This window comes from Microtus oregoni, unplaced genomic scaffold, assembly GCF_018167655.1.
Source record: "Microtus oregoni isolate MIOR12 unplaced genomic scaffold, Mior012 000027F_ref0000203, whole genome shotgun sequence".
In the NCBI taxonomy this organism is placed as follows: domain Eukaryota; kingdom Metazoa; phylum Chordata; class Mammalia; order Rodentia; family Cricetidae; genus Microtus; species Microtus oregoni.
The window spans coordinates 26,020,126-26,042,051 of NW_024543086.1; the positions used below are offsets into that span (position 1 = coordinate 26,020,126).

Consider the following 21,926-nt stretch of genomic DNA (forward strand, 5'->3'; position numbering starts at 1 on the left):
CTCCACAGGTCGGTAGTACCACTGGCTCCAGTTGTGAGAGCCAAGACTGTCTCTAGACAAAATCAAGAGTCCTGGCATGGAGAGCACCGCCCAAGCTGAGAACACTTGTCTGGCACTGTCTCCCTTCCCGGGAAAACGCAGAGGTTTTAACAAGTTGCTGTTCCTCCGGCACAGTTCTACAATTTGACCAGCAGATGGCAGCAAAGACCGTCCTTTTGGTAATGCGGCCTCTGCAACCATTTCCCGGCCCTGGACATGAACAGCAGGCAGCTTCTGGCAGTATTACTCCGCTGGTGGGAGCTGCCTCGCTGCTATGTTTACACTTCTGAATAAACAGATGTCCAATATCCAAGGTCCATGGACAGAGAAGGTGCAACTGTTGACATTTTGGAATCCCCAGTTCTGTGTTTCATTCCCACTGTAACCCTTTGCCTCCTTGTGCCTCTGGGGTGGTTGATAATGCCTGCCTATGCCTCAGTTTCCCCACCTATATCCTGCTTGATTGATCTCCGCTGTACTACATGTTTCCCATGCCTCTCTCCTCGACATGTCAGCTCAGCAGTCCTGGCTGGTCCTATAATCATTGCCCCTCAGTCTGTCAAGTGTTTGTTGACTGACTGACTGATGTGTAGACTATGTAGTAAGTCCTCACTGGGAATCAGCTGTGAAGATGATGTGTTGAACAGGATGTAAAAATGAAGGTATCATGTAGAGGATGATGCTGTCATGGCTCTGACAAAGCTGATGATGTCATGGTCAGAGACAGTGACATCGTGCCGTTGGTGGTGTCATTGTGGTGGTTTGGATGAGAATGTCCCCCATAGGTTCTAATGTTAGAATAACTGGTCCTCAGATGGTGGGGCTGCTTTGGGAAGGATTAGGAGGCGTGGCCTTGGGGGAGGAGCTGCCGCACCGGATGTGGGCTTTGAGTTTTCAAAAGCCCGCCCCATTTCCAGTCAGTCTCTATGCCTCCTACTTTGGGATAAAGACATAAGCACTCAGTTCCTCCCCTCCCTCCATTTGTCTCCTCCACTCCTCTCCTCCACCCCCACTCCACTCCCCTCCTCCACCCCTCCACTTCCTCCTCACTCCCTCCTTTCACCACCCCCACTTCACTTCCTCCTCCACTCCACTCCTCCCCCAGCCCCTCCACACACACACTAACCGGAATGATCCACTCCCAAAACCTTTCCTCCTTGGTACTGGAAGGCCAGAGTCTGACTTCTCCCTGATGCTACCCACAGTGCCCTCCCTTGGTCTGTGTCCAGGTTGTATGACCCCCAAGGCATCATCTGAGGCAGGGGGGCCCCACAGACCCTTGAGCTTGCTTAGAGAAGCTGTGTAGGAAGCAGGGTTGCTCTTGAGAGCAAAGTATGCCAGCGTCTCTGTGCACCTTTGCAGAAGTTAACTAACCTCTCTGGTCCACCCATTTTCTCACAAAGAGAAGCTGATCCAACAAAGGTCAGGGTTGAGGAGAAAACAGAGCCAGAAAAGGCGCAAAATGGGCCGAGCCGCAAAGCTCCCAGGTGATTAGGATTGGCGTTTATTTCTGGTGATATGGGTTCCACACCCCCTCTTCTCTTACAGTCCACCAGACACACACACATGCACACAACACAGCAAAGTGAGCATTCCAGATAGCACAAGGACAACAGTCAGGCGGGGCTCACCCACCGTGGGCACCACGGGCCCGCCGGCTGGCCTCTGTGAAGGGCGTTTGAGGAAGAAAAGCCTGCCATTCACGGAGATGAGCCCAAAAGACTCCGGGCCTCCTGGGCTGGCCAAGCTCAGATAGCCTGGTTCTGCCTCTGTCTCAGGCTGAGCACCCGCGCAGCTGCCAGGAAAGCCACCCCTGTGAGCAGCTCAGAGACAAAGCTAATCCAGCCGAGGGCCAGGGACCAGCCGAAGCGGATGTCCACCTGGTCCAGCAGGGCCCTCTCCTCCAGGAGGCAAGCTGCCTCCCGGAAGGCGGCAGCTGAGTATGCTATGTAGATGCTAATTCCAGCGAGGGTCACCGTGGCTGCAGGGACAGACAGATCGGGACAGACAGTTAGAGCCTTCTAACCTGCCCCTCCTCCCTACTTCTCCAAATCCACCCGGGTCCCTCCTCCACCCTTTCCTCTTCTATCCCTCCACCTCTTCCCCTTCACTCCCCTCCTCCCTCTCAGCCCCCCTCCTCCACCCCTCAGCTTCCTTCTCTCCTCTTTTAACTCCTCCTCCCTTCTTTCTCCTCCCTCCTCCCCTGCTTCCTTCTGTCACCTTTGTGAATGGCAGCCTCCTGGAAAGAAGCTATGTCAACAAGGGCTGGCTGATTGAACCTTCAGTGATGTGGAGGGCTGGATCAACCAAAGGGCCTCGAGTGTTGTCAATGAGCACCCAAGGCCCACACCTCACTGTAACTCACCTACCGTGTTCCTATCAGTGTGTTTGCAGAGTGTCTTGATTTACAGCTTTCTTTACTCTGTTGCTATAAAATGTTCCTGGAATTGCTTCTTCACTGCTACTTGGAACATGGAATTCGTGGAGACCTAAATCTATGTTCCCTATATTCAGTTCTAGAAAGAAAAGCCACACGCATCTTCTTCCCTTTTGACAAAAGAGCTGTTGTGTCCCGACAGCTTTTTTTCCTTTTCCTCTCCCTCCTCCTCCCTCACCTTCCTCCCCTCTACCTTCATCTCCCTCCTTTTTCTCCCTCACTTCCTCCTCCCTCTCCTTTCTTCCCTCCTCCTCCCCATCTCCCTCGGTTGTTCAGGACTGTCCTTCCGGTCAGACTGCTGCCATCTTCAGGCATTCTGGGCTGCTCCCCACAGGTCAGCACGGCTGGGCTTGAGGGTAGTGGCGGTCACAGGGCCTCACTTGAGTATGCAGCCACCACTGTCACAGGCAACTCTACTCTAATTACTTGTGGTCTTGGGGGAAGAGCAAGAGCATCTAGGGAGGAGGGAAGGACTGGAGGGCATCATCTACACAGCCATAGGGAGTCACCACCCATGCTGTGGGCAAACTTTCCAGTGTGCCTGCTTCAAGGCCACCCATGCTCCTACCTGTAACCCCTCACCCGCTGCTCAGAAAGCCATTCGTTCCCATGGTGAGCTTTGGTGCAATCCTACCTCATTGGGTCATGAAAAGGAGGGGTAGATGTGGTTACACCTCTCCCAGGGAGGAACGTTAGCAGCACCCTCCTGTCTACACGCACCCACCCCAGCCACATTCTCTGCACACAACACACACACCTTTACTCCCTTATCTTTTCCTCCCTCCCTGCCTCTGCTTCCCTCACCAACTCCTCTTCTCCCAACCCAGCCAGGGGTCTCCACAGCACTGTCTTCAGAGCCTTTGCTGAGCTGGGTCCCTGCCTGCTGCAGCTGCCCCGCTGCCCCTCCTGCTCAGCCTGCTGCAGCTGCCCCCCTCCCCGTCCTGCTCAGCTCTGCTGCAGCTGCCCCCCTCCCCATCCTGCTCAGCTTGCTGCAGCAGCCCCCCTCCCCCTCCTGCTCAGCTCTGCTGCTGCTGCCCCCCTCCCCATCCTGCTCAGCCTGCTGCAGCTGCCCCCTCCCCCTCCTGCTCAGCCTGCTGCAGCTGCCCCCTCCCCCTCCTGCTCAGCTCTGCTGCAGCTGCCCCTCTCCCCATCCTGCTCAGCCTGCTACAGCTGCCCCGCTGCCCCTTCTGCTCAGCCTGCTGCAGCTGCCCCCTCCCCCTCCTGCTCAGCTCTGCTGCAGCTGCCCCGCTGCCCCTCCTGTTCAGCCTGCTGCAGCTGCCCCCCTCCCCATCCTGCTCAGCCTGCTGCAGCTGCCCCTTCCCCCTCCCGCTCAGCTCTGCTAGCTGCTTTGGGGTGAGCCTGAGCACACTATGCCCCTGGGACTCCACCACTCCCCGTCCCCACAGCCCGGGTCACAGCTGCAGTTTCCCTTTGAGTCTCTCTTCAGGCTGTGAATCCTGCGGAGTGACCTCCAAGTCTGCTTTTCTTTCCCCTGGCACACAGTAGGTCTCCATAAGATATCAATTCAGTGCTACATGGTCCAGGATGGTGACCACTGGCCACATCTGGGTTTTATTTGCTTTGGTTTTGTAGTGGTGGGGATGGAAGTCAGGGCCTTACAAATGCTAGACAAATGCTCTTACTGAGCCCATTCCAGTCCAGCCTCTGCGTGGCGTTTTACTTTGAAAGTATCCTTAAAGGAGTAACTCAGTCCCTTCACGGTACCAGCTATACAAGCTGGTCTGCCTCCAGATCAGAGACGCCATCAGCGTCTTGCCTGAGGGTACTGATAGGAGAATTAGCCACTGAGTGACACCATAGCCAAGACCATGGATAACCATGGGTAGAAAATGCTTCATACTATCTGTTCCTTCCTTTATTTTCTTCCTCCAAGGTTCCCAAGGAAACCTCTTTACACAATTCGGAAGCTGGAAGAGGATCTGTCAGTCACTCCCCACCTAATTCTCTTGAGACAAGGTCTCTCACTGAACCTAGAGCCAAACTGGGGCTACATGTAATCCTACAAATATGCCAGATTTGTTCCAAATGCTCTTATGCACTGAGCCATGTCCCTGTGTTCTCTCTCTCTCTCTCTCTCTCTCTCTCTCTCTCTCTCTCTCTCAATGCAAGAAGCCAGAGAGCAACTATCTGGGCCTTAGGTCCCATTTTCCCAAGTCTCTGGCCATCCATGTAAACAGAACTGACTTACTGACTTAGCCAATGTCTGCCTGGTTTTGATTTGATTGATTTAGTCTGGTTTGGTTAGGTTTGCTTCAAGTATGGCTTGAGGATTTGGGGGTGGGGTGTGGTTTGGATCTGGGTTTGGGGGTTATGGTTTTATGTTTTTAAGAGTTACACTGTATAGTATTATCTGGATTTCATCTTGAGACCTTCTGGCCTCAGCCTCCTGAATGCTGGGATGACGGGTGTGGACACCTGTGTGTCACCTCCTGACAGGTAGCCCTTGTATGTATCTACAATCTGATGAATATGGCTGCAACATGTCAGCATATGGTAGAGAAACTTAAGAAACTACAGAATACACGCATTGATTCACATAGCCTCTCTTTATGGTGAAACACACACACATCTACCTTCTCAGCCACATGTAAGTGCAGTGTATATGTGTGCATGACATGGGTGTATAACATATGGGTGAGTGATATATGGGTGTGTGATATATAAGTGCACAACATATGGGTGTGTGATATATGGGTGTGTGATATATAAGTGCACAACATATGGGTGTGTGATATATGGGTGTGTGATATATGGGTGCACAACATATGGGTGAGTGATATATAAGTGTGTGATATATGGGTGTGTGATATACGGGTATGTGATATATGGGTGCACAATATATGGGTGCACAATATATGGGTGTATGATATATGGGTGGGTGATATATGGATGCCAACTGTAATTGCCAAAATGAACTTATCACTCCTGCTACTTGAAGCCGAGAGTCCCCAGTCCACACCCAAAGCTTCTGCTCATCATTTTATTCTGTCGCTGTGAGCTCTGCTCATTGGGAAGCTGCCGTGAAGTGTAATCATGTGTGTCCTGCAGCGCCTGTCCAGTCTGATTTCCCACGTCAGAACCGCTACTCGGCAGAAGGCGGCAAAGCAGTGGATGTCTGGGTCTCTTGTCCACCCACAGCCCTAAGCCGGAAGCCAAGGCCACCAATGCGAGACCAGACAGAGGTGACAGACACCACTTTTCAGCAAGATGCTGGGGGTGGCTCCCAAGGCTGTGCTCTCCTCCTCCTCCTTCCTTGGAACCTCAAGGCTGGAAAGCACTGCCCCTTCCCTCTGACATCCCGTGGGGAATTACAGGAGCTGACACCCTGCTCCTAAAGAGCGCATAGCCCTTGGTACCCATGTGACTGTAGGGCCTGGACCCCGGGCAGGGGAAAACCTACCTCCAAAGAGAAATAAGGTCCCTGTGAGCAGCAGGAGGAGGTGGGCTCGGAGGAGGAAGCTCAGGAATCCGGTCATTCCCCCAAACACCATCACAATCAGGCTAAGAGGCAACAAGATCACAAATGTCCCATGCATAGCTAGAGAGAAGGGGGGACCATGTACAGGGGGTTATTAACATCCAGGATTCAATCGTTTATGTACATTTACCATGTACCCACAATAGTGACTTCTATTGATAAAAAAAAAAAAACAGTGGAGACTCCTGGATGCATGTTCGGTGCTGCGAGCAGCATTGCACTTACTCGCGGTGACCCCTAGAGGGCAGTGGTGCATTATTATTCTCTCCGTGCAGCATCAAGGGACTGACATGAGCATGCAAACGGAAAACTGAGCCTATGAGATACGCACCAGGGCTCCTGGGAAATCTAGTTTCCTTCTAGGCTGAGGACAGTTGCGAGTGGGGGAGCGGGTGAGAGGGCAGAGGAGGTGGAGAAAGGCCGTTTTATAAAATCTTTATATCCCCAAATTCTATCTCTGTTTCTGACCCCACCCTCAAATTACAGGTGCGTGATAAATTCAAGGCACGTGACTCATTTTATCCTGGGTAGGGGTGTGGATCTAATCTCATCCCACACCCCAGAAGAAACTACACATCAAAAGCCTTTGTGATTGTAATAATAAAATACTGATAACAAATCACACAGAGACGAGAGATGGCTCAGTGGTAAAAGCACTTGTCACATCAGCCTGAATTTTGGATCTCACATAAAGGTGGGAGGAGAACACCAGTTCTACAAAGTTGTCCTCAGGCCCCCCTGTGAAGGCTGTGGTACACATACCCACACACCATGCACACATACACACACACGCTCACATACACAAACACACACGTGCACACGTGCTTGCTCACACACAACACACACACAATAACAAGATTTTGAGACCCTGTCATATGGGCAGTCTCTGATCATGATCTGGGCATTGACTGAACTGACAATAGTGGACTGGCTGGAATCCGCCCTTTCAGCTTTTGCGCTTTGCCCTTTCGTGTGAGCGCTAGAGTCAAACTCAGGTCCTCAGACTGGTGCAGTCTGCACCTGACTAGCCTGCCAGGATGTCTTGAATTATGAGCCCAGCTCCAGGGTTCGGAGACAAAGATAAACAATTCCCAGACAGTACCCCCTGCGGATGAACTGATAGACTGCGCGTCACAGTGCTTCTAGGAGGCCCACAATCATCGAAAGCCGTTAAATCACACACCCCGACCACAGGCACACGCCAGCACTGAGACAGCTGGGATGCGTGTGTGTCCCTCATTGTCCCAGGCTCTGCTAGCACAGGCTGACACACCGGGGTCTACACCATCATCTGCAAGTCCAGGGGCCGCGGCAAGCTGGAGAACGGCTTTGCAAACATCAGTTTTGTCATCTGCTCAATGGAGAGACAGCAAATATCCCATCCTCTAAGCCTCTGTGTTGAGGACTCAGTAAATAGAAAAAATAAAACCAACCATCAAAGGGTTGGGAAGATGGTTCCATCTATTAGGTGCCTGCTGTACAAATGCAAGGACCTGAGTCTGGAACCTTAGCATTTAGAAAAAGTGGGGTGCAGCGGCACACATCTGTAACCCCAGTGCTGGGATGTGGAAAGATGGATTCTTGCCGCTGTTGGACAGTCAACGTAACTGGACTGGGGAGCTCGAGTAATTGAGAAACACTGTCTCTAAAAACAAGGTAGAAAGGCCTTTAATCCTAGTGGAGCTCTGTGAGTTCAAGGCCAGCCTGGTCTACAAAGTAAGTTCCAGGACAGCCAGGGCTACACTCAAAACAAACAATAAAATAAAATAAGATAGAAAGCAATAGAGGAAGACACCACCAGATATCAACCTCCAGTTTGCAGCCCTACAGATTTCAACCCAGTGCAAGAGAGACTTCAGCAGCAACAGGAGTAGGGGACAGTCGTGGAGCCGGGAGACGTGTCTCAGAGGAAATGAGCAACTAGGGACCCAAGTCAAAACCTACTCTTTGGTTACTGCCTACATTTCTGCAGCTTCCAGATCTAATGTCCACCAGCTGCATAGCGGAATGCTCAAGGGACAGCTCTGGGGGTGTCCCTTCATAGGTTCTGGGGGTGTGGCTTGCCTATCATTCCGGAAGCCCTGTGTTCCATCCCTGGAACAAAATAAAACCAGGCATGGTTTTCAAAAAGCAAAAAACTTTACCTCCCTCCCACCCCGAGTGAAGCGATGACTCAGCAGTTCAGAGCATTGACTGTTCTAGCCGGGTTCAGTCCCAAGCACCCTGTTACACGGGCTAACAAGCATTTGTAACTCCAGTTTTAAGCGGGTCCAACAACCTCTTCGTGCCCCCGCAGGTGCTGCACACAGGTGGTCCATTGACAAAACACCCATCCGCATAAAATTTAAAAAATAATAATCCTAAAAACAAAACGTTAAACCGGCCATTGTGGCACGTGCCTATAATCCCAGCAGTTGGGAGGTAGGGGCAGAAGGATCCGAAATTCAAGGTCATCCTCAGCTAAGTAGTTCATTCATGGCCAGCCTGGGCTACCTAAGAACCTGCCAAAACAAAAAACACCAGGCATTTATTTGCTAAGTTGTGGAGTCAAGGTGTTCCAGGTCAAGGTTCCTGCCCTACCACAGGGGGCAGCCCTTCCTCACCACCCCTCAGCGGGCAGGAAGCAACGACCGGCATCCCTCGCCTTAGCCTCACTGCAGGCTCCACCTCCACGCCTGCCTCTTCTCTTTGATTCTCCTCTTCTGAGGACACACACTCATCCATGTGTATCATCATGGGCTTCACAGTCCATCACATGAACCCAAGAGGACCTCACCTTGAGATCCTCAACTACATCTGTAGCGTTGTTTTTCCCAAATAAAGTCACTCTCCAGTTGGGGAGCGGAGGACACGGGCCAACCTTTTTAAATGTATTTCTTTAACATAGGGACACGCCGTGGCATGTGTGGAGTCACAGGACAACTTTGTGGAGTCTGTTCTCTACCTGTGCATGGCAGTGTGCTTTGTGGAGTCTGTTCTCTTTACCTGTGCATGGCAGTGTGCTTTGTGGAGTCTGTTCTCTTTACCTGTGCATGGCAGTGTGCTTTGTGGAGTCTGTTCTCTTTACCTGTGCATGGCAGTGTGCTTTGTGGAGTCTGTTCTCTACCTGTGCATGGCAGTGTGCTTTGTGGAGTCTGTTCTCTACCTGTGCATGGCAGTGTGCTTTGTGGAGTCTGTTCTCTACCTGTACATGGCAGTGTGCTTTGTGGAGTCTGTTCTCTACCTGTGCATGGCAGTGTGCTTTGTGGAGTCTGTTCTCTTTGCCTGTACATGGCAGTGTGCTTTGTGGAGTCTGTTCTCTTTACCTGTACATGGCAGTGTGCTCTGAATATGAACTGTCCCCTGTCGGCTAATGGGTTTGAACTTTGTCCCTGGCTTGTGTGGGAAGGCTGTGGAACCTTTGGAATGTAGAGCCCAGCTAGAAGCAGTTTGTCACAGAGGTCTGGTGGGCTTGGAGGTTTTACAGCCTGACCCATTTCCCACTCGGCTTTTGCTTCCTCGGCGTGGATGTAGGGTGACCAGCTGGCCTCCTGCTCCTGCCACCATTGCCTTCCTGCCTGCTGCCATGTCTTCCTCAGCATAATGCCCTCTATCCCTCTGGAACGGTGGAACAAACAAGCCTTTTCTGTCCCCAGTTGTCTATGCCATGGGTACCCTGTCCCAGCAACAGAAATGACTAACACATGGGTTCTAGGAATGAAACTCAGGTCACAAGGTTTGTGAGGCAAGTGCCCTTCCCAGGCATGTTTTTGGTTAGGGGCATCACTTACCACACTACCGTCCCTTCAGGGATATACAGTAGAAGCATCCTATATGCCTAGAGTAGGCGCTCAGTAGATGGCAGTGTCATTACAGTATACATGGTTGTAGTATTTCTATAGAACTAAGTACTATACCGGTCATGATCGAGATAAGTGTCTCCAAAGCTAGCCCCTCTTACCCCCACCCCCTTAGCTCTATTGATCAGTGATAGGAGCAGTAGAAACTGAGGCCTGGAGTGAGGTGTGAAGCCGGTTGGGGTGTGCCTTCCAAGGACATTGCAGGACCCTGGCCTCTGTCCCATTCATACATTCTGGCTTTTTTAGCGAGTCATGTGTCCCACCAATGTGACACCACAGCCCCAAAGTGAGGGACCCAGCTGAGAGTACAGTGTGACCCTCGAAACCATGAGCATAAACTTTCGACCTCGCGAGCTGATGACATCAGGTGACTGACAAGGGGGCGGTGGCTAATCCCACTGAAGAAGCGCAGCAGACAGCCTCACGCTGCCCACAACATCCTGTAACTGCATGTTCGTTCCTCGGTGCAGCTTTGTGTTCTGGGCACATCGAGCTTTCTTATAGGCTGCATAATTTTCTCAACTTTATATGTGTACACATAAATATCTAGTTGTCCTGCGCCTACGCGCTGAGGCTTTTCTCCTCTCTTCTTATTTTCTGCTTCAAACAAGCACGACATGTCTCTTCCTAGAAACATCACACAGAGCACAGATTCTAGAAGCAGAATCAACTTTTTAAATGTTCTGAACATGGAATTGGCTTTCCCTGGGGACCCAAACGGCTGCCATCACACCCATCTCCCGTGATGGAGGAGGGTCATCTTTCTAGCTATTGTTTCATTGGTTAAGTAATAAAGAAACTGCTTGGCCTCTGATAGGACAGAAAATTAGGTAGGCGGAGTAGACAGAACAACATGCTAAAAAAAGAAGCTGAGTCAGTGAGTAGCCATGATTTTCCAACTCCAGACAGACGCAGGTTAAGATCTTTCCTGTTAAGACATCATCTCGTGGTGTTACACAGATTATTAAAAATGGTTTAGATCAATATGTAAGAGCTAGCCAATAAGAGGCTGGAACTAATGGGCCAGACAGTGTTTAAAAGAATACAGTTTCCGTGTAATTATTTTGGGGCATAAGCTAGGGATGCGGGCAGCCAGGTGCAGGGGACGCAGCCGCCGCTTCCCCCTACTATACTCCCAAGGACTGAGCCCTGCATTCGTCAGCTTTCCACTGCTGTGGTCAAACATCTGAGAGGAAAAGATTACAAAGAACGAAGGTTGGTTTGGGCTTAGAGTTTCCAAGGTGTCAGCTCATGGTCACCTGGCTCCTTGGCTTTCAAGCTGGTGACAGGGAAGAAATGTAGCAGGGAGGAGCTGCTCATCTCTGGGTAGCCAGGAAGCAGAAAGAGAAGGAAGAAGCCAATACAATGCACTCCTCAGTCACTTCCTCCAACCAACTCCACATACTAAAGCTCATCTGGCTCAAACTCACCCACAGATTAGTCCATGGGTATAGCTAGTGCCTTGCCATCCGGTGCCCTCTCTGCCCTTGCCATCTGGTGACCTGGGCATCCGGGGACCTCTCTACCCTCGCCATCCGGGGACCTCTCTCCCTCACCATCCGGGGACCTCTCTACCCTCGACACCAGGTGACCTCTCTGCCTTCGCCGTCCAGTGACCTCTCCACAGACCAACACTTTGGCGTGTGAGACCGTGAGAGGAGACCCCGTATCTAAGCCATGACAGATTGCTTGCTCTGGCCTCGCTCCCTCTCTGCGCGCCACCTTGCCCGCAGCACCACTCTGAGGAAATCCTCCATTATCTCCCTCCTGTGCCCGGAGCCGCTCGACATTGAGTGTTTTATGCCCTCTGCTCTGTTTCCACCCCCGCACTTCCATTTTCATTTTGCACCTAGCTTCATTTTAATTTTCCACACTGCTGCAGCGGCTCTGCACCCAGAATGCCAGGAAACCCAGTCGGGTGAGTTTCTCCCTAACCTCACCACCTCTCAGAGGCCAGGCTCTAGCCCTTAGTCAGCCTCTGCCGCCGTCTTGTTTTGTTGGAAAAAGCATTTGACCCCCTGAGTGTGTCTGATCATGGTCACCTACTCTGAAGAGACACAGTTGAAGGCCGGCCTGGACGGATCAGGCACGCCCTCTGAGAAGCACTTTCTAGAACTGCAGGCCCTCTGGATGTTTTCAGAACATACTGGCCCAACCCTGTTTTCATTTGCTCTTCCTCCTCTGTCTGTTGTCTGAGGCAGAAGAGCCTTAAACTCTGATCTCACACACATGCATGTCAGTGCATGCAAGTGCCTGTGTATGTTTACATGTCCCTGTATGTTCAGGTCTGAGTGTACCTGCGTGATGTGCATGTAGAGGCCAGAGGTCAACCTGAGATGTTATTTCTAAAGAATCATTCAGTTTGGTTTTTGAGAGAGTCTCTCGTTGGCCTGGAACTCATGGATTCAGCTCTGCTGGCTGGACAGAGAACCAGTGACAGGCATGCCTCCTAGGATTGGGTGATAAACATGCCTACTAGGACCGGGGCGCCCCACCTGGTGAAGGGTTTGAAGGGAGTCATAAATTTTGTTTTGGTTTTGGTTGTTGTTTGATTGGGTTTTGTAGGTTCTGGGTATCAAACTTGGGTCCTCATGCTTTCATGGCAAGCACTTTACCCACTGAGCCAGTCCCCAGGTCCTCTGGTCTTGTACACACATTGCACTGGAATGTGACTCAACGCAGCATCATTCCAACAGTGTAAATACTAGTGTTAGAGTCCCAGATCCACCAGCTACTGTGCAAACTTAAGTAACTCACATACCCTCTCTGTGCCATATATCCCCTCACCTACAAAGTTGGCTGTGATAATATGAATAATACTGACTGCCTCGTGGGCTGCTGTGGACATGAAATCAGTTACAAGGACAAAACTCAAATCCTCAAACTTGCAGGAGAAGAGAAGATGAGAGGAGAGGAGAGGAGAGGAGAGGAGAGGAGAGGGAAAAGAGAAAAAAGAAAGGAAATAGCTACATGGTTCAACCTGGTCAGTCAACACACAGCATCTTTTTAGCTTCAGTCAATTGGCTCAACACAAAGGCATAGGTCCAATGGGATAGCCCCTCCCTTCTGGGCTGCAGGATTCAGCCTAAACACATGACCATCTAAAGCAAAGCTCTCAGAGGAAGAAAGGGAGATGGAGCCCCAGAGATCCCAGCACACTGGACCTCTGCAAATATATGGGTCAGCCTTCCCCCTCCTCTTTAAATTGGCATAATTGGTGTTTTTGTCATTTGCCACTGAAAGATTCTTGGCGACACCCCTAGTCCCCTGTTGTCCTCTGTAGCTCTTGAAGAAAGCTAAGTGAAAACCTCCTTGCCTTCAGATGCACATTCCCAGAGCAGATCTGGAAACCAAGTAAATACTCAAGCCCTGGTATCAAGACTCAGCTACTAAGGGACATGTCCCCTGGATGCTGAACTGGTTTGTTTTCATCTAAGAAGAAAGTCTATCTCAACCTCATTAACCTGTGGACATGTCTGGGGTGGGGTGTTGAGGTAGGAAGACCCATCCTAAATGGGAAAGGTACTGGGCTCTATAAAACAGTGGTTCTCAACCTTCCTAATGCTGCGACCCTTTAACACACTTCCTCATGTTGCAGTGACCCCCAACCATAAAATTATTTTTGTTGCCACTTCATAAGTGTAATTTTGCTACTATTATGAATTGTAATGTAAGTATCTGTGTTTTCCAATGGTTTTAGGTGACCTTTGTGAGTTATTAGTCCCCTTAGTTATTAGACCCTCGCGTTGAGCTGGCTGAGTACTAGCAAGCAAGCAAGCAAAAATCCATCCATCCCTCTTTGCTCTCGACTGTGGACGCAAGGCTCTAAGTTGCTGCCTTGACCTCCTCACAATAAGGACTCTTTAACCTGGAAGTATGAGCCAAACAAACCCTTTCTCCCCTAAGCTGCTTTTTGTCAGGGTGTCCGTCACACAACAGAAATGGACCTGGAACAGATGGCTGTCTCTGTCCCTGGCTGGATGAGGTAAGGAGCTGGGCCATCTGCTCATGTTCGCTCCTCCCCAGATGGCCACTGGAATCATGAGGTGGTGGTGAAGGGTTTGCCTGACCACTCTGCCTGCTAGGGTCAGAATACTCTAAAGTGGTCCTTCGGCAGGCCTGAGTACTCTGCCCATCCGTGCCCACCAGGATCAGCTTAGGGGGCTGACTCAGAGCAAGTCTGTTGTCAACCTGACTCTCTGGCCAATACGGCAGATCTTCAGATGACTGGGACATCTTTACATCATAAAGAGCTTGGACTAAGCACAAAATTCATTTATACGAGAAAACCAATTCTGAGAAAAAGCTCTCTCTGGGGTGGTTTGAGATGAGTGTGCAGTCCGAAGGGGCAGCTTGTCCTCATTCCCTGATAACACAGGGAAACAACAGCAGTTCCATGTCTGACTGTCTATGGAACCAAGCACTCGCCACCCTGGGCTTATTAAAGGCAACTCTCAAATTCTGTCCTCCCTGTAAGATTAGAAAGAGGCCATCAAGTTGGTTCAGCGGGTGAAGTGCTTGCCAGGCAAACCTGAGTACAACCCCAGAATCCACATAGAGGTGGAAAAAGAGAACCAATTCATGAAGCTGTCCTCTGATCTACAGATATCACACACAGTAATAATAAACAATTTTAAAAGCTCTCTGTGTAAAAAGGAGGTTAAACCAAAAAAATTAGAAAGAAGACTGGAGCCCTCAACACGAGGGACCTGAAGCCCTGACAGGTGGAGGAAATGCCCAAGGTCACATGCACAGCTGGTAGTGCAGCTGTGGTCAGGCTCACATCGACGTCAAGCACCAGGAGCACTGCTAGGGAAACTGCTGAGTGGGGCTTCTGCCTGTTTCTCAAAGTCAGGGCTGTTGCTGTAACAGGGTCAAAGGCGCACTAGCCAACCATCAACTACCTCTAGCTGTTGGATTCATCTATAAGCAGGACAAGGCAGCTAAATGATTGCATGCAGCCTTGGCAAATGGTCACCCATGTGTCTAAAGATAAGAAAGATAAGAAAGCATAGAAGGGGGAAGTGAATGATTTCTGAGAGCGTGCCATGAGTCTGCCAAGCCTTCTTTGAGGCAACATGTTGCCCTACACAAACACAACTAAAAAGCAAGGTGAGGTCCTAAGTGATGTTCATTTTGCCCATGCTATGTCTTGGTTCATCAGGGTTGTTAGTATTTTCTTCTCCTAGCTGGGGATAGAGACTTTGCTCAGGCAAGTCATTGAGCTATGCATCCAGAGTTCTAAATTATTAATTGAGTTAAGCTGCCCAGGCGGCGCTGAACTCACATTGGAGCTCAGCAGTCTTTGGTCTTCTGGCCTCAGTCCCCCAGTGTTTCCTGTGGTTTTGTTTCCATATTTTGTGGATCCTGACGGGACCCTTCGTGCTTTGGACAACTCCTTTTGGTCACTGGGAAACAAGTGAAAGTTCAAGGGATCAAGAGGGCCAGAGAAGAACTGAGTTAGGATGGACGGTTCTCTCCCATTCTTCAAACACAGGATTCTAGATTATTCTTGAAGCAGTACTCAGCAGCCAAAGTACCTCCCAATGCAGCCAGAGAACCCAACAGTACAGATTACCCCCACCCTCCGCCCCCACACAGGGGCGACCACAGAAAGACGCTGGTACTGGGAATATGCACAGAGGTATGCTGGGCTGACTGAGGAGCAGCTCACAAGAACCAGGTAAGATCTGGGGAATTTTGTGAACCAGGTAATGTTATGCTGATAAGTTAAAGCTGGTCACAGTAGAAATATTGACACCACAGAAATGGGCTAATATAGATCAAGGGCTTTTAAATGTTTTTCCAAGAGAGTTATTTGTTAAATATTTCCCAGCATGCTACTGGACTTGGGAGAAATGGTTCTGATCCATTCATCTATTTGTTCATCCATCCACTCATCCAACCATTCACTCATTCCTTCACTCACTAATCCATCCACCCATTCACTCACACCCATCCATTCACAGGCCCAGCCACTCATCCATAACATACATATATATATATATATATATATATATATATATATATATATATGTGTGTGTGTGTGTGTGTGTGTGTGTGTGTGTGTGTGTATGGGGATGTATATATATGTATATATATAATATGTAACATATAATTTTGACCCATAATGTAGCTTTCATTCCCTCTCATACTTGTTCAACAGATGTTTGCTTTGTGATCTGCTGTCTGCCATGTTCTGTGCTAAGACTGACAATTCAACAGTGGGGCAAGACAGAGATAATCCTCTGCCTTCGTGGACTTTACAGACTAATAAGAGAGTCAGATTCTATACCCCAAAAAGCAAAATGACCTTTACAATGAGAAGGAAATTAACCAAACTAAGCTGGTAGGTGGGGGCAGAGAGGCACCAGGAAGAGGAAACAGCACATGCAAAGTCCTACATCAGGAGGAAGCCTGGGGAGTGGAGGGAAAGGCTTGGGAAGAAACACAACAGAAAGGCAGGCTAGGGTCCCTTCCTAAGCCTCAGGCGGTCTGCCCAAGGCCACACACATCCAAAGTCTACGGGTTTCCACCCTCATTTCCTCCTCAGGTCCTCTCTCTGGGACCTTTCCCGGACTCAGTTTCCAAGTGAGAGCCAAAAATGGAGATGATACCCAGGCCTAGTGCTACAAGTCTATAATCCCAGCTACTCAGATTGAGGGCAGGAGAATTGCAAGTCCAAGGCCTGGCAGAGCTGCAAAATATGTTTAAGGTCAGGCTAGAGAACAATGAGACTGTTCAAAATAAAAACTAAAAAGAAGGAAGCCAGGCGGTGGTGGTGCACGCCTTTAATCCCAGCACTCAGGAGGCAGAGGCAGCCATATCTCTGTGAGTTCGAGGCCAGCCTGGTCTAGAAGAGCTAGTTCCAGGACAGGAACCAAAAGCTACAGAGAAACCCTGTCTCAAAAATAAAATAAAAAAAATAAAAATAAATAAATAAACCCTAAAAAGAAGGAGGAGGAATAGGATAGAGTTGGGTGGTAGAGTCTTTGCCTAGTAAGAGGATGGCCTTGGATTAGTACCCAGTATACTGGATGGGGGTGGAAGTGAAGAGAGCTGGAAGAACCAACTTCAGGGGTGGGTGTGAGAATCAACTAAAGACAGCAACGAAAAGCTCTTGGCTCCGTGTCTGGGCAACTCAAAATTTCAGTACCTGAAATTACTCCCTTTGTTTCCTTCCTTCCTTCTGCAAGTGCCGTTCACTCCTTTACCTCTCTTGTGTTGAGCCTCTCTTCTCTAAGGAGCATCAGGCCCTGTAGGAGGTGCTGGGGAAGCCAGACACCAGCAAGGCACGCGCAATGGCCCTTCAGACAAGAGGCTGTTCTCCACCTCCAAATTACCTGCCTTGAATCATCCCACATCCTTGCTACTGACAAGCTGGCCCTTGGTCTGCCAGACAAGACCTGTCATTGGGACTTCAGCATCCAAAGATGCTCAGATACGGATGGGGTGTGAACTCCATGCTGATTGCCACTCAAATGCAATTGCTCCTGTAGTGAGGACCTCTTTACGACTCGAGTCTATGAGATCCTAGAGCGCATTGACTGAACTTGAGATCTCAGTCTCCACGTTGCTTGGCGCACAGGAATACTGGTAGGTTGGACGAATTCTACACATATTCTAGGTAGCCCAAGAGTGGCCCCAATCCCTGGTGTGGCCCTGCTCTTGTCAAAGGCCACCCACGGCCATTCAGAACCACCGCAGTTCAGGAACTCATGTATGAAGAAGAGCATCAAAACTGAGAGACGGAAAGGGGCTGTTCCCTCCATCCACCCACTATCCTCAGACTTACTGAGAAGCTGTCTGCTCGAGTCGCTGACGGTCACATTCTCCTGCCAGAAGGGGTTCATCAGCGGCGTGCAGGAGCTCTGGACTGATGGAAGAAAGGAGTTCACGGGCAGGACACTGGCATTCTTCCCCCCCCCCTCCCCAAGCCTCCCTAGATGTCTCCCACCCAAAAAAGCAAACGGGGCATTGTGCATTTGTGAGCCTAGCTGGGCACCGCCGGGCGCACTTTCGCAAGCCCGCCTCTCTGTCCACCCTCCCCGCACCCCTAAATGCTTGGCACTGTGAGTTTGGAGGCTAAGGGAGGAGTGTGCGCCAAGCAACAGGTCCCAGGCTTGAAGGTATGGTGCCCGGGTGCAGTGCGAACACGGACACTTAGGGAGGACCCTTACCCCGGCAAGTCCGCCAGAGCCCCGAGTGGGAGCTCAGAGGCTCCAGCTGGCTGCGGTTGGCGGGTCCCCGGTCCTGCGCTCCATGGCTGTTCCTCTCCAGCCTCTCGGTGTCGATGATGTACCAGAAGTCCGTTCCGATGGCGGCAGCCAGCAGCACAAAACTGAGCGCCCCGCTCAGTGCCGCCGCGCCAGCCAGAGCGCCCAGACGCACCCGCATCTCCCAGCGTAGGGCCCCTAGGCGCCGGTTCCTGCCCACACTCCCCTGCTGTTCACTGCACCCCAGATTCTCCAGCGTGGATCTGGAACCCAGCTCAAACTCTGGCTCCACCACCCTCACCTGAGCTATCACACTCACAAGTGCTCCAGGTCGGACCCAAGATCTCGGGGCTCCCTGTCCTCTCAGTCCTCCTCCCTGGTGACTTCCGACCCGCCCCGGAGCACGGGTCCCAGACCAACACTGTGGCTGCCTCCTCACTCAGCTCCTCCCTGTGCCCTGTGCCCAGTCCCAGCGCCTTCTTCCTTCTAGCTCAGACTTTCCTACCCAGAACCCTACCACCGCCTCCACTCCCTTGCCTCACTCTCCATGAACCCCCTCAACCGCTCCCTGCCTCGGTTGGTCTCAGTCCTCCTGATCTTCCCACCCACACTTTTGCTTTGACCCCCACACACACTGCAGCCCGGGGCTACCTTCGCTCCCCAGGGCTCTGGTTCAGGACGAGTGCCCTGAAACCTCGGGGAGACTGGCTCCCAGTGCAAGCAGGCTGGACTGAGGGAGGGGCCAAGGGGGCGGTGCTGGAGGGAGGGCGGACATCAGACACACTGGAATCAGAGAAGGGGTGACACTCTGTAGTCTAAGGGGACAGATTCTCCTGCAGTTCCTTCTCCTGAAGCGATTTTGATTCCAAAATCCACCTTCAAGTAATTTTTCTGGGCTGGCTACAAAGGAAAACGTAGGATTTGGCTTTTTGTATAAAAATTCTTTGAAGAAGTAATAAGGCTAGGTTCTGTGAGTCTATTTTCTTTGTCACCAAAGTCTTCATCATCACAGCTAGCCCCCACCTTCCTCACCCCACTCCCATTCCCACCACCTCCATTACCACTACCAGCACTACCCTTACCCCACCCCACCATCTCCATCACCACTACCACCATCACTACCATCACCTTCACCATCTCTACCATTGCTCCCATCCCACAACCATTACCACTACCATCCCCCCTCGCCCCACTATCATATCACCAACAACCATCCCCACCATCACCACCAACCATCCCCACCATCACCAATAACAACCATTCCCACCATCACCACCAACCATCCCCACCGTCACCAATAACAACCATCCCAACCTCACTCCCACCATCATCAACCATCCCCAGCCTCACCCCATCATCACTTCTCCATCACCAACAACCATCCCCACCAACAACAACAACCATCCCCACCATCACCCCCACCATCACCAACCATCCCCACCATCACCAACAACCATCATCACCACTGTTACCAGCAGCAGCAGAAACATCATTATCATTCTCCTTACCATCATCAGTATTCTTATAAACCCTACCATCTTCTTAATCACCACAAAGCCTCCCATTTCTTCACGAAATACTTGCAAAGCCAGCATGTCTGACACAGGGTCCATGTTGAGAAGGAAGGCATGAGCAGCCCAAACACAACCTAGACTTCCCGGTCCTTCTCAAGCAAGTCAGCCAGAGAAAATACTCATGTGTGTATTTCACATGGAAGTGAAGGATGCAGAGTCTAAGAGATAGACATAGCCTGCCTTGGGGGCTGCAACTATCGACAGCCTTCATGGCTGAGGGGTCAGACCCTTGGCACTGCTGTGAGATGATCTTAAAGAACTGTCACGCCAAAGTCCAAAGGTGAACGGACTTCATGGTCAAGCCCAGATCATTAAAGTGTGCTTAGAACATCTCAAGAGATGGTAGTGGGGTGAGAAACCATAGGGGAGGTCTCAGTCCGTCTCTGAGGAAGTGATAGTGATCCTCAGACATGGGAGACACGCCAGCCTATCATGCTATAGAAGTGTGAAAGTTTTGGTGCATCCCAGAGAAGCTGAAGGAAAAGGTGAGAAGGGTATGTTCGAGGGCAATGGTGTACCAGTCTGCAGACTCATGAGGGGCACTTGGGATTTCGGAGCCCCCAGGACTGAAAGTTTAAATCACTGGACAGTTTAAAGCAGGGGACTCTTATGGAGAGGGGGAGGAAAAACCCCTCGGTCTCTGTGCTGTCACCGTATACCACCAAATGGCAAGAAGCTAGAAGAGCTGAGAAGGTGAGGGACTGGGACGATGGCTTAGAAGTCAGAACCCTTGCTGCACAAGCGTGAGGATCTGAGTTCAAATCCCCAGAATGCACATAAAATGCCAGACATGGTCACATGCACTTGTAACCCCAGCTTTGGGTGGGAAGGACAGAGACAAGAGGATTGCCGGGGCTTGTTGATTGCCAGCCCAACTCCAAATTCAGAGAGAAACCCAGCCTGAAAGCAACAAAGCAATGCTCACCTGACATCCCTACCCCAGTCTCCATGGCATGTATGAGAATGTACACACACACATACATATGCACATACAACAACACAAAAAGAACTTTTTAAGAGGAGTTGGGAAGACCTAACAGGAGAAGCAAGGGATTCTGAAAGTTGGGCTCGGCCAGAAGCATAGTGAACAGGGGAGGAAGTGTGTGCAGTGTTTTTAATTGAAAGGTTAGAATTGATAAGGACAGCAATACACTAGCATAGAAAATTATGCTTTTCTCGTTATTTTTCTCAGTCCCAAAGACACCTTAATCTTCATCCTTCTCACTGTCATCTTCATCCTCAGCAGCAGCAGCAGACTTAAATTGTAATTAAACCTTCAGCTTCACTTTCTCTTGGCTGACTTTCTAAAAGTCACTAATTGTGGAAGTCACACAACTGCAATTCATTTTTAGTCTCCCACTGGCTTTTCTGTAAATGACACCTCAGACCTACTAAGTTGAACATTGTTCCTCAATAAATGCTACCTCTCCCATCCTCTGAGGCAAGCTGCTTTTCTCTGCATTCCCTGATCCTCCTGGGAAAGTATGCTCTTTCTATCTTTTTCTGTCCCCTGAATCAAAGACACCTTTTGTACCCCAGGTTATCACAGCAGAATAAGCTGTCCTTGGAAGGACGTCAGTCATGGGACCTTTTAATCAGTTACTTTTTTTCAGATTTACGGAACCCAGAACTTGGCTTGTAGATAACAGCAGCCCACGAATCAGAAAAATAGGCACCTTCCCTGAAATTTGTAACCACCTTGTCGTTTGTAATGAGACCATTGCCTGCCTCTCTGACATGTCTCCCCAGCACTCCCTTCACAAGCCTCATGCTCGCAGCCCCTACCCTAGAAAAAAAGGTCTTAGTTGCATGGATCCTAATTCCTGGGACAGCAGTTTGTCCTTGTGAACTTAGATACATAGTTGCAAGCTAACAGAGTTATCAACTGCAAAATGGCATCTCCCTATTCTGCACACCATTCTGCCCCTCATCTTCATCCACCATCCTCCATAAGATCCTTCTTTCCCCTCTCTGTCATTATTGATGATTGATGTGTGTGTGTGTGTGTGTGTGTGTGTGTGTGTGTGTGTGTGTGTGTGTGTGTATACAGATATGCTCACCCATGAATGTACATGTGGAAGCCAGAGGTCAGCTGGGTGTCTCCCTCCAGCACTTTCCACCGCATTTGCTGAGACGAAGTCTCTCAGTGAATCCGAACATTGCCATTTGAAGCTGGACTGCCTGACCAACGAGTCCCAGAGATCCACCTGTCTCTGCTCTTCAGCTAGCACTGGGGTCACAGGTGTGCTCCGCCATGCTTAGCCTTTACATGGGTGTGAAAATAGACCCTGAGCTTATACAACAGCACTTTACACACTGAGC

General features: G+C 50.3%; 1 protein-coding gene across 1 annotated transcript; it reads right to left on the reverse strand.

Moving 5' to 3' along the window:
* Nucleotides 1-1,480: 1,480 nt before the first annotated feature.
* Nucleotides 1,481-18,648, reverse strand: Tmem114 (transmembrane protein 114). Its single transcript, XM_041676531.1, has 4 exons — nucleotides 17,995-18,648; nucleotides 17,610-17,690; nucleotides 5,898-6,035; nucleotides 1,481-2,020 (listed from the first exon to the last, which is right to left on the reverse strand). Exons 1-4 carry the CDS (start codon nucleotides 18,209-18,211, stop codon nucleotides 1,788-1,790), a joined length of 669 nt encoding a protein of 222 aa, XP_041532465.1. The 5' UTR covers nucleotides 18,212-18,648; the 3' UTR covers nucleotides 1,481-1,787.
* Between the last annotated feature and the right edge of the window lie 3,278 nt (nucleotides 18,649-21,926).

Excerpts from the sequence above, each read along its gene's own strand:
- Tmem114 (XM_041676531.1), bottom strand. The coding sequence starts at position 18,211 with ATGCGGGTGCGTCTGGGCGCTCTGGCTGGCGCGGCGGCACTGAGCGGG. Across the intron at positions 17,691-17,994 it reads GCTCTGGCGGACTTGCCGGG|TCCAGAGCTCCTGCACGCCG; the intron begins GTAAGGGTCCTC and ends TTCTTCCATCAG. Across the intron at positions 2,021-5,897 it reads GACCTTATTTCTCTTTGGAG|CCACGGTGACCCTCGCTGGA; the intron begins GTAGGTTTTCCC and ends CTGTCCCTGCAG.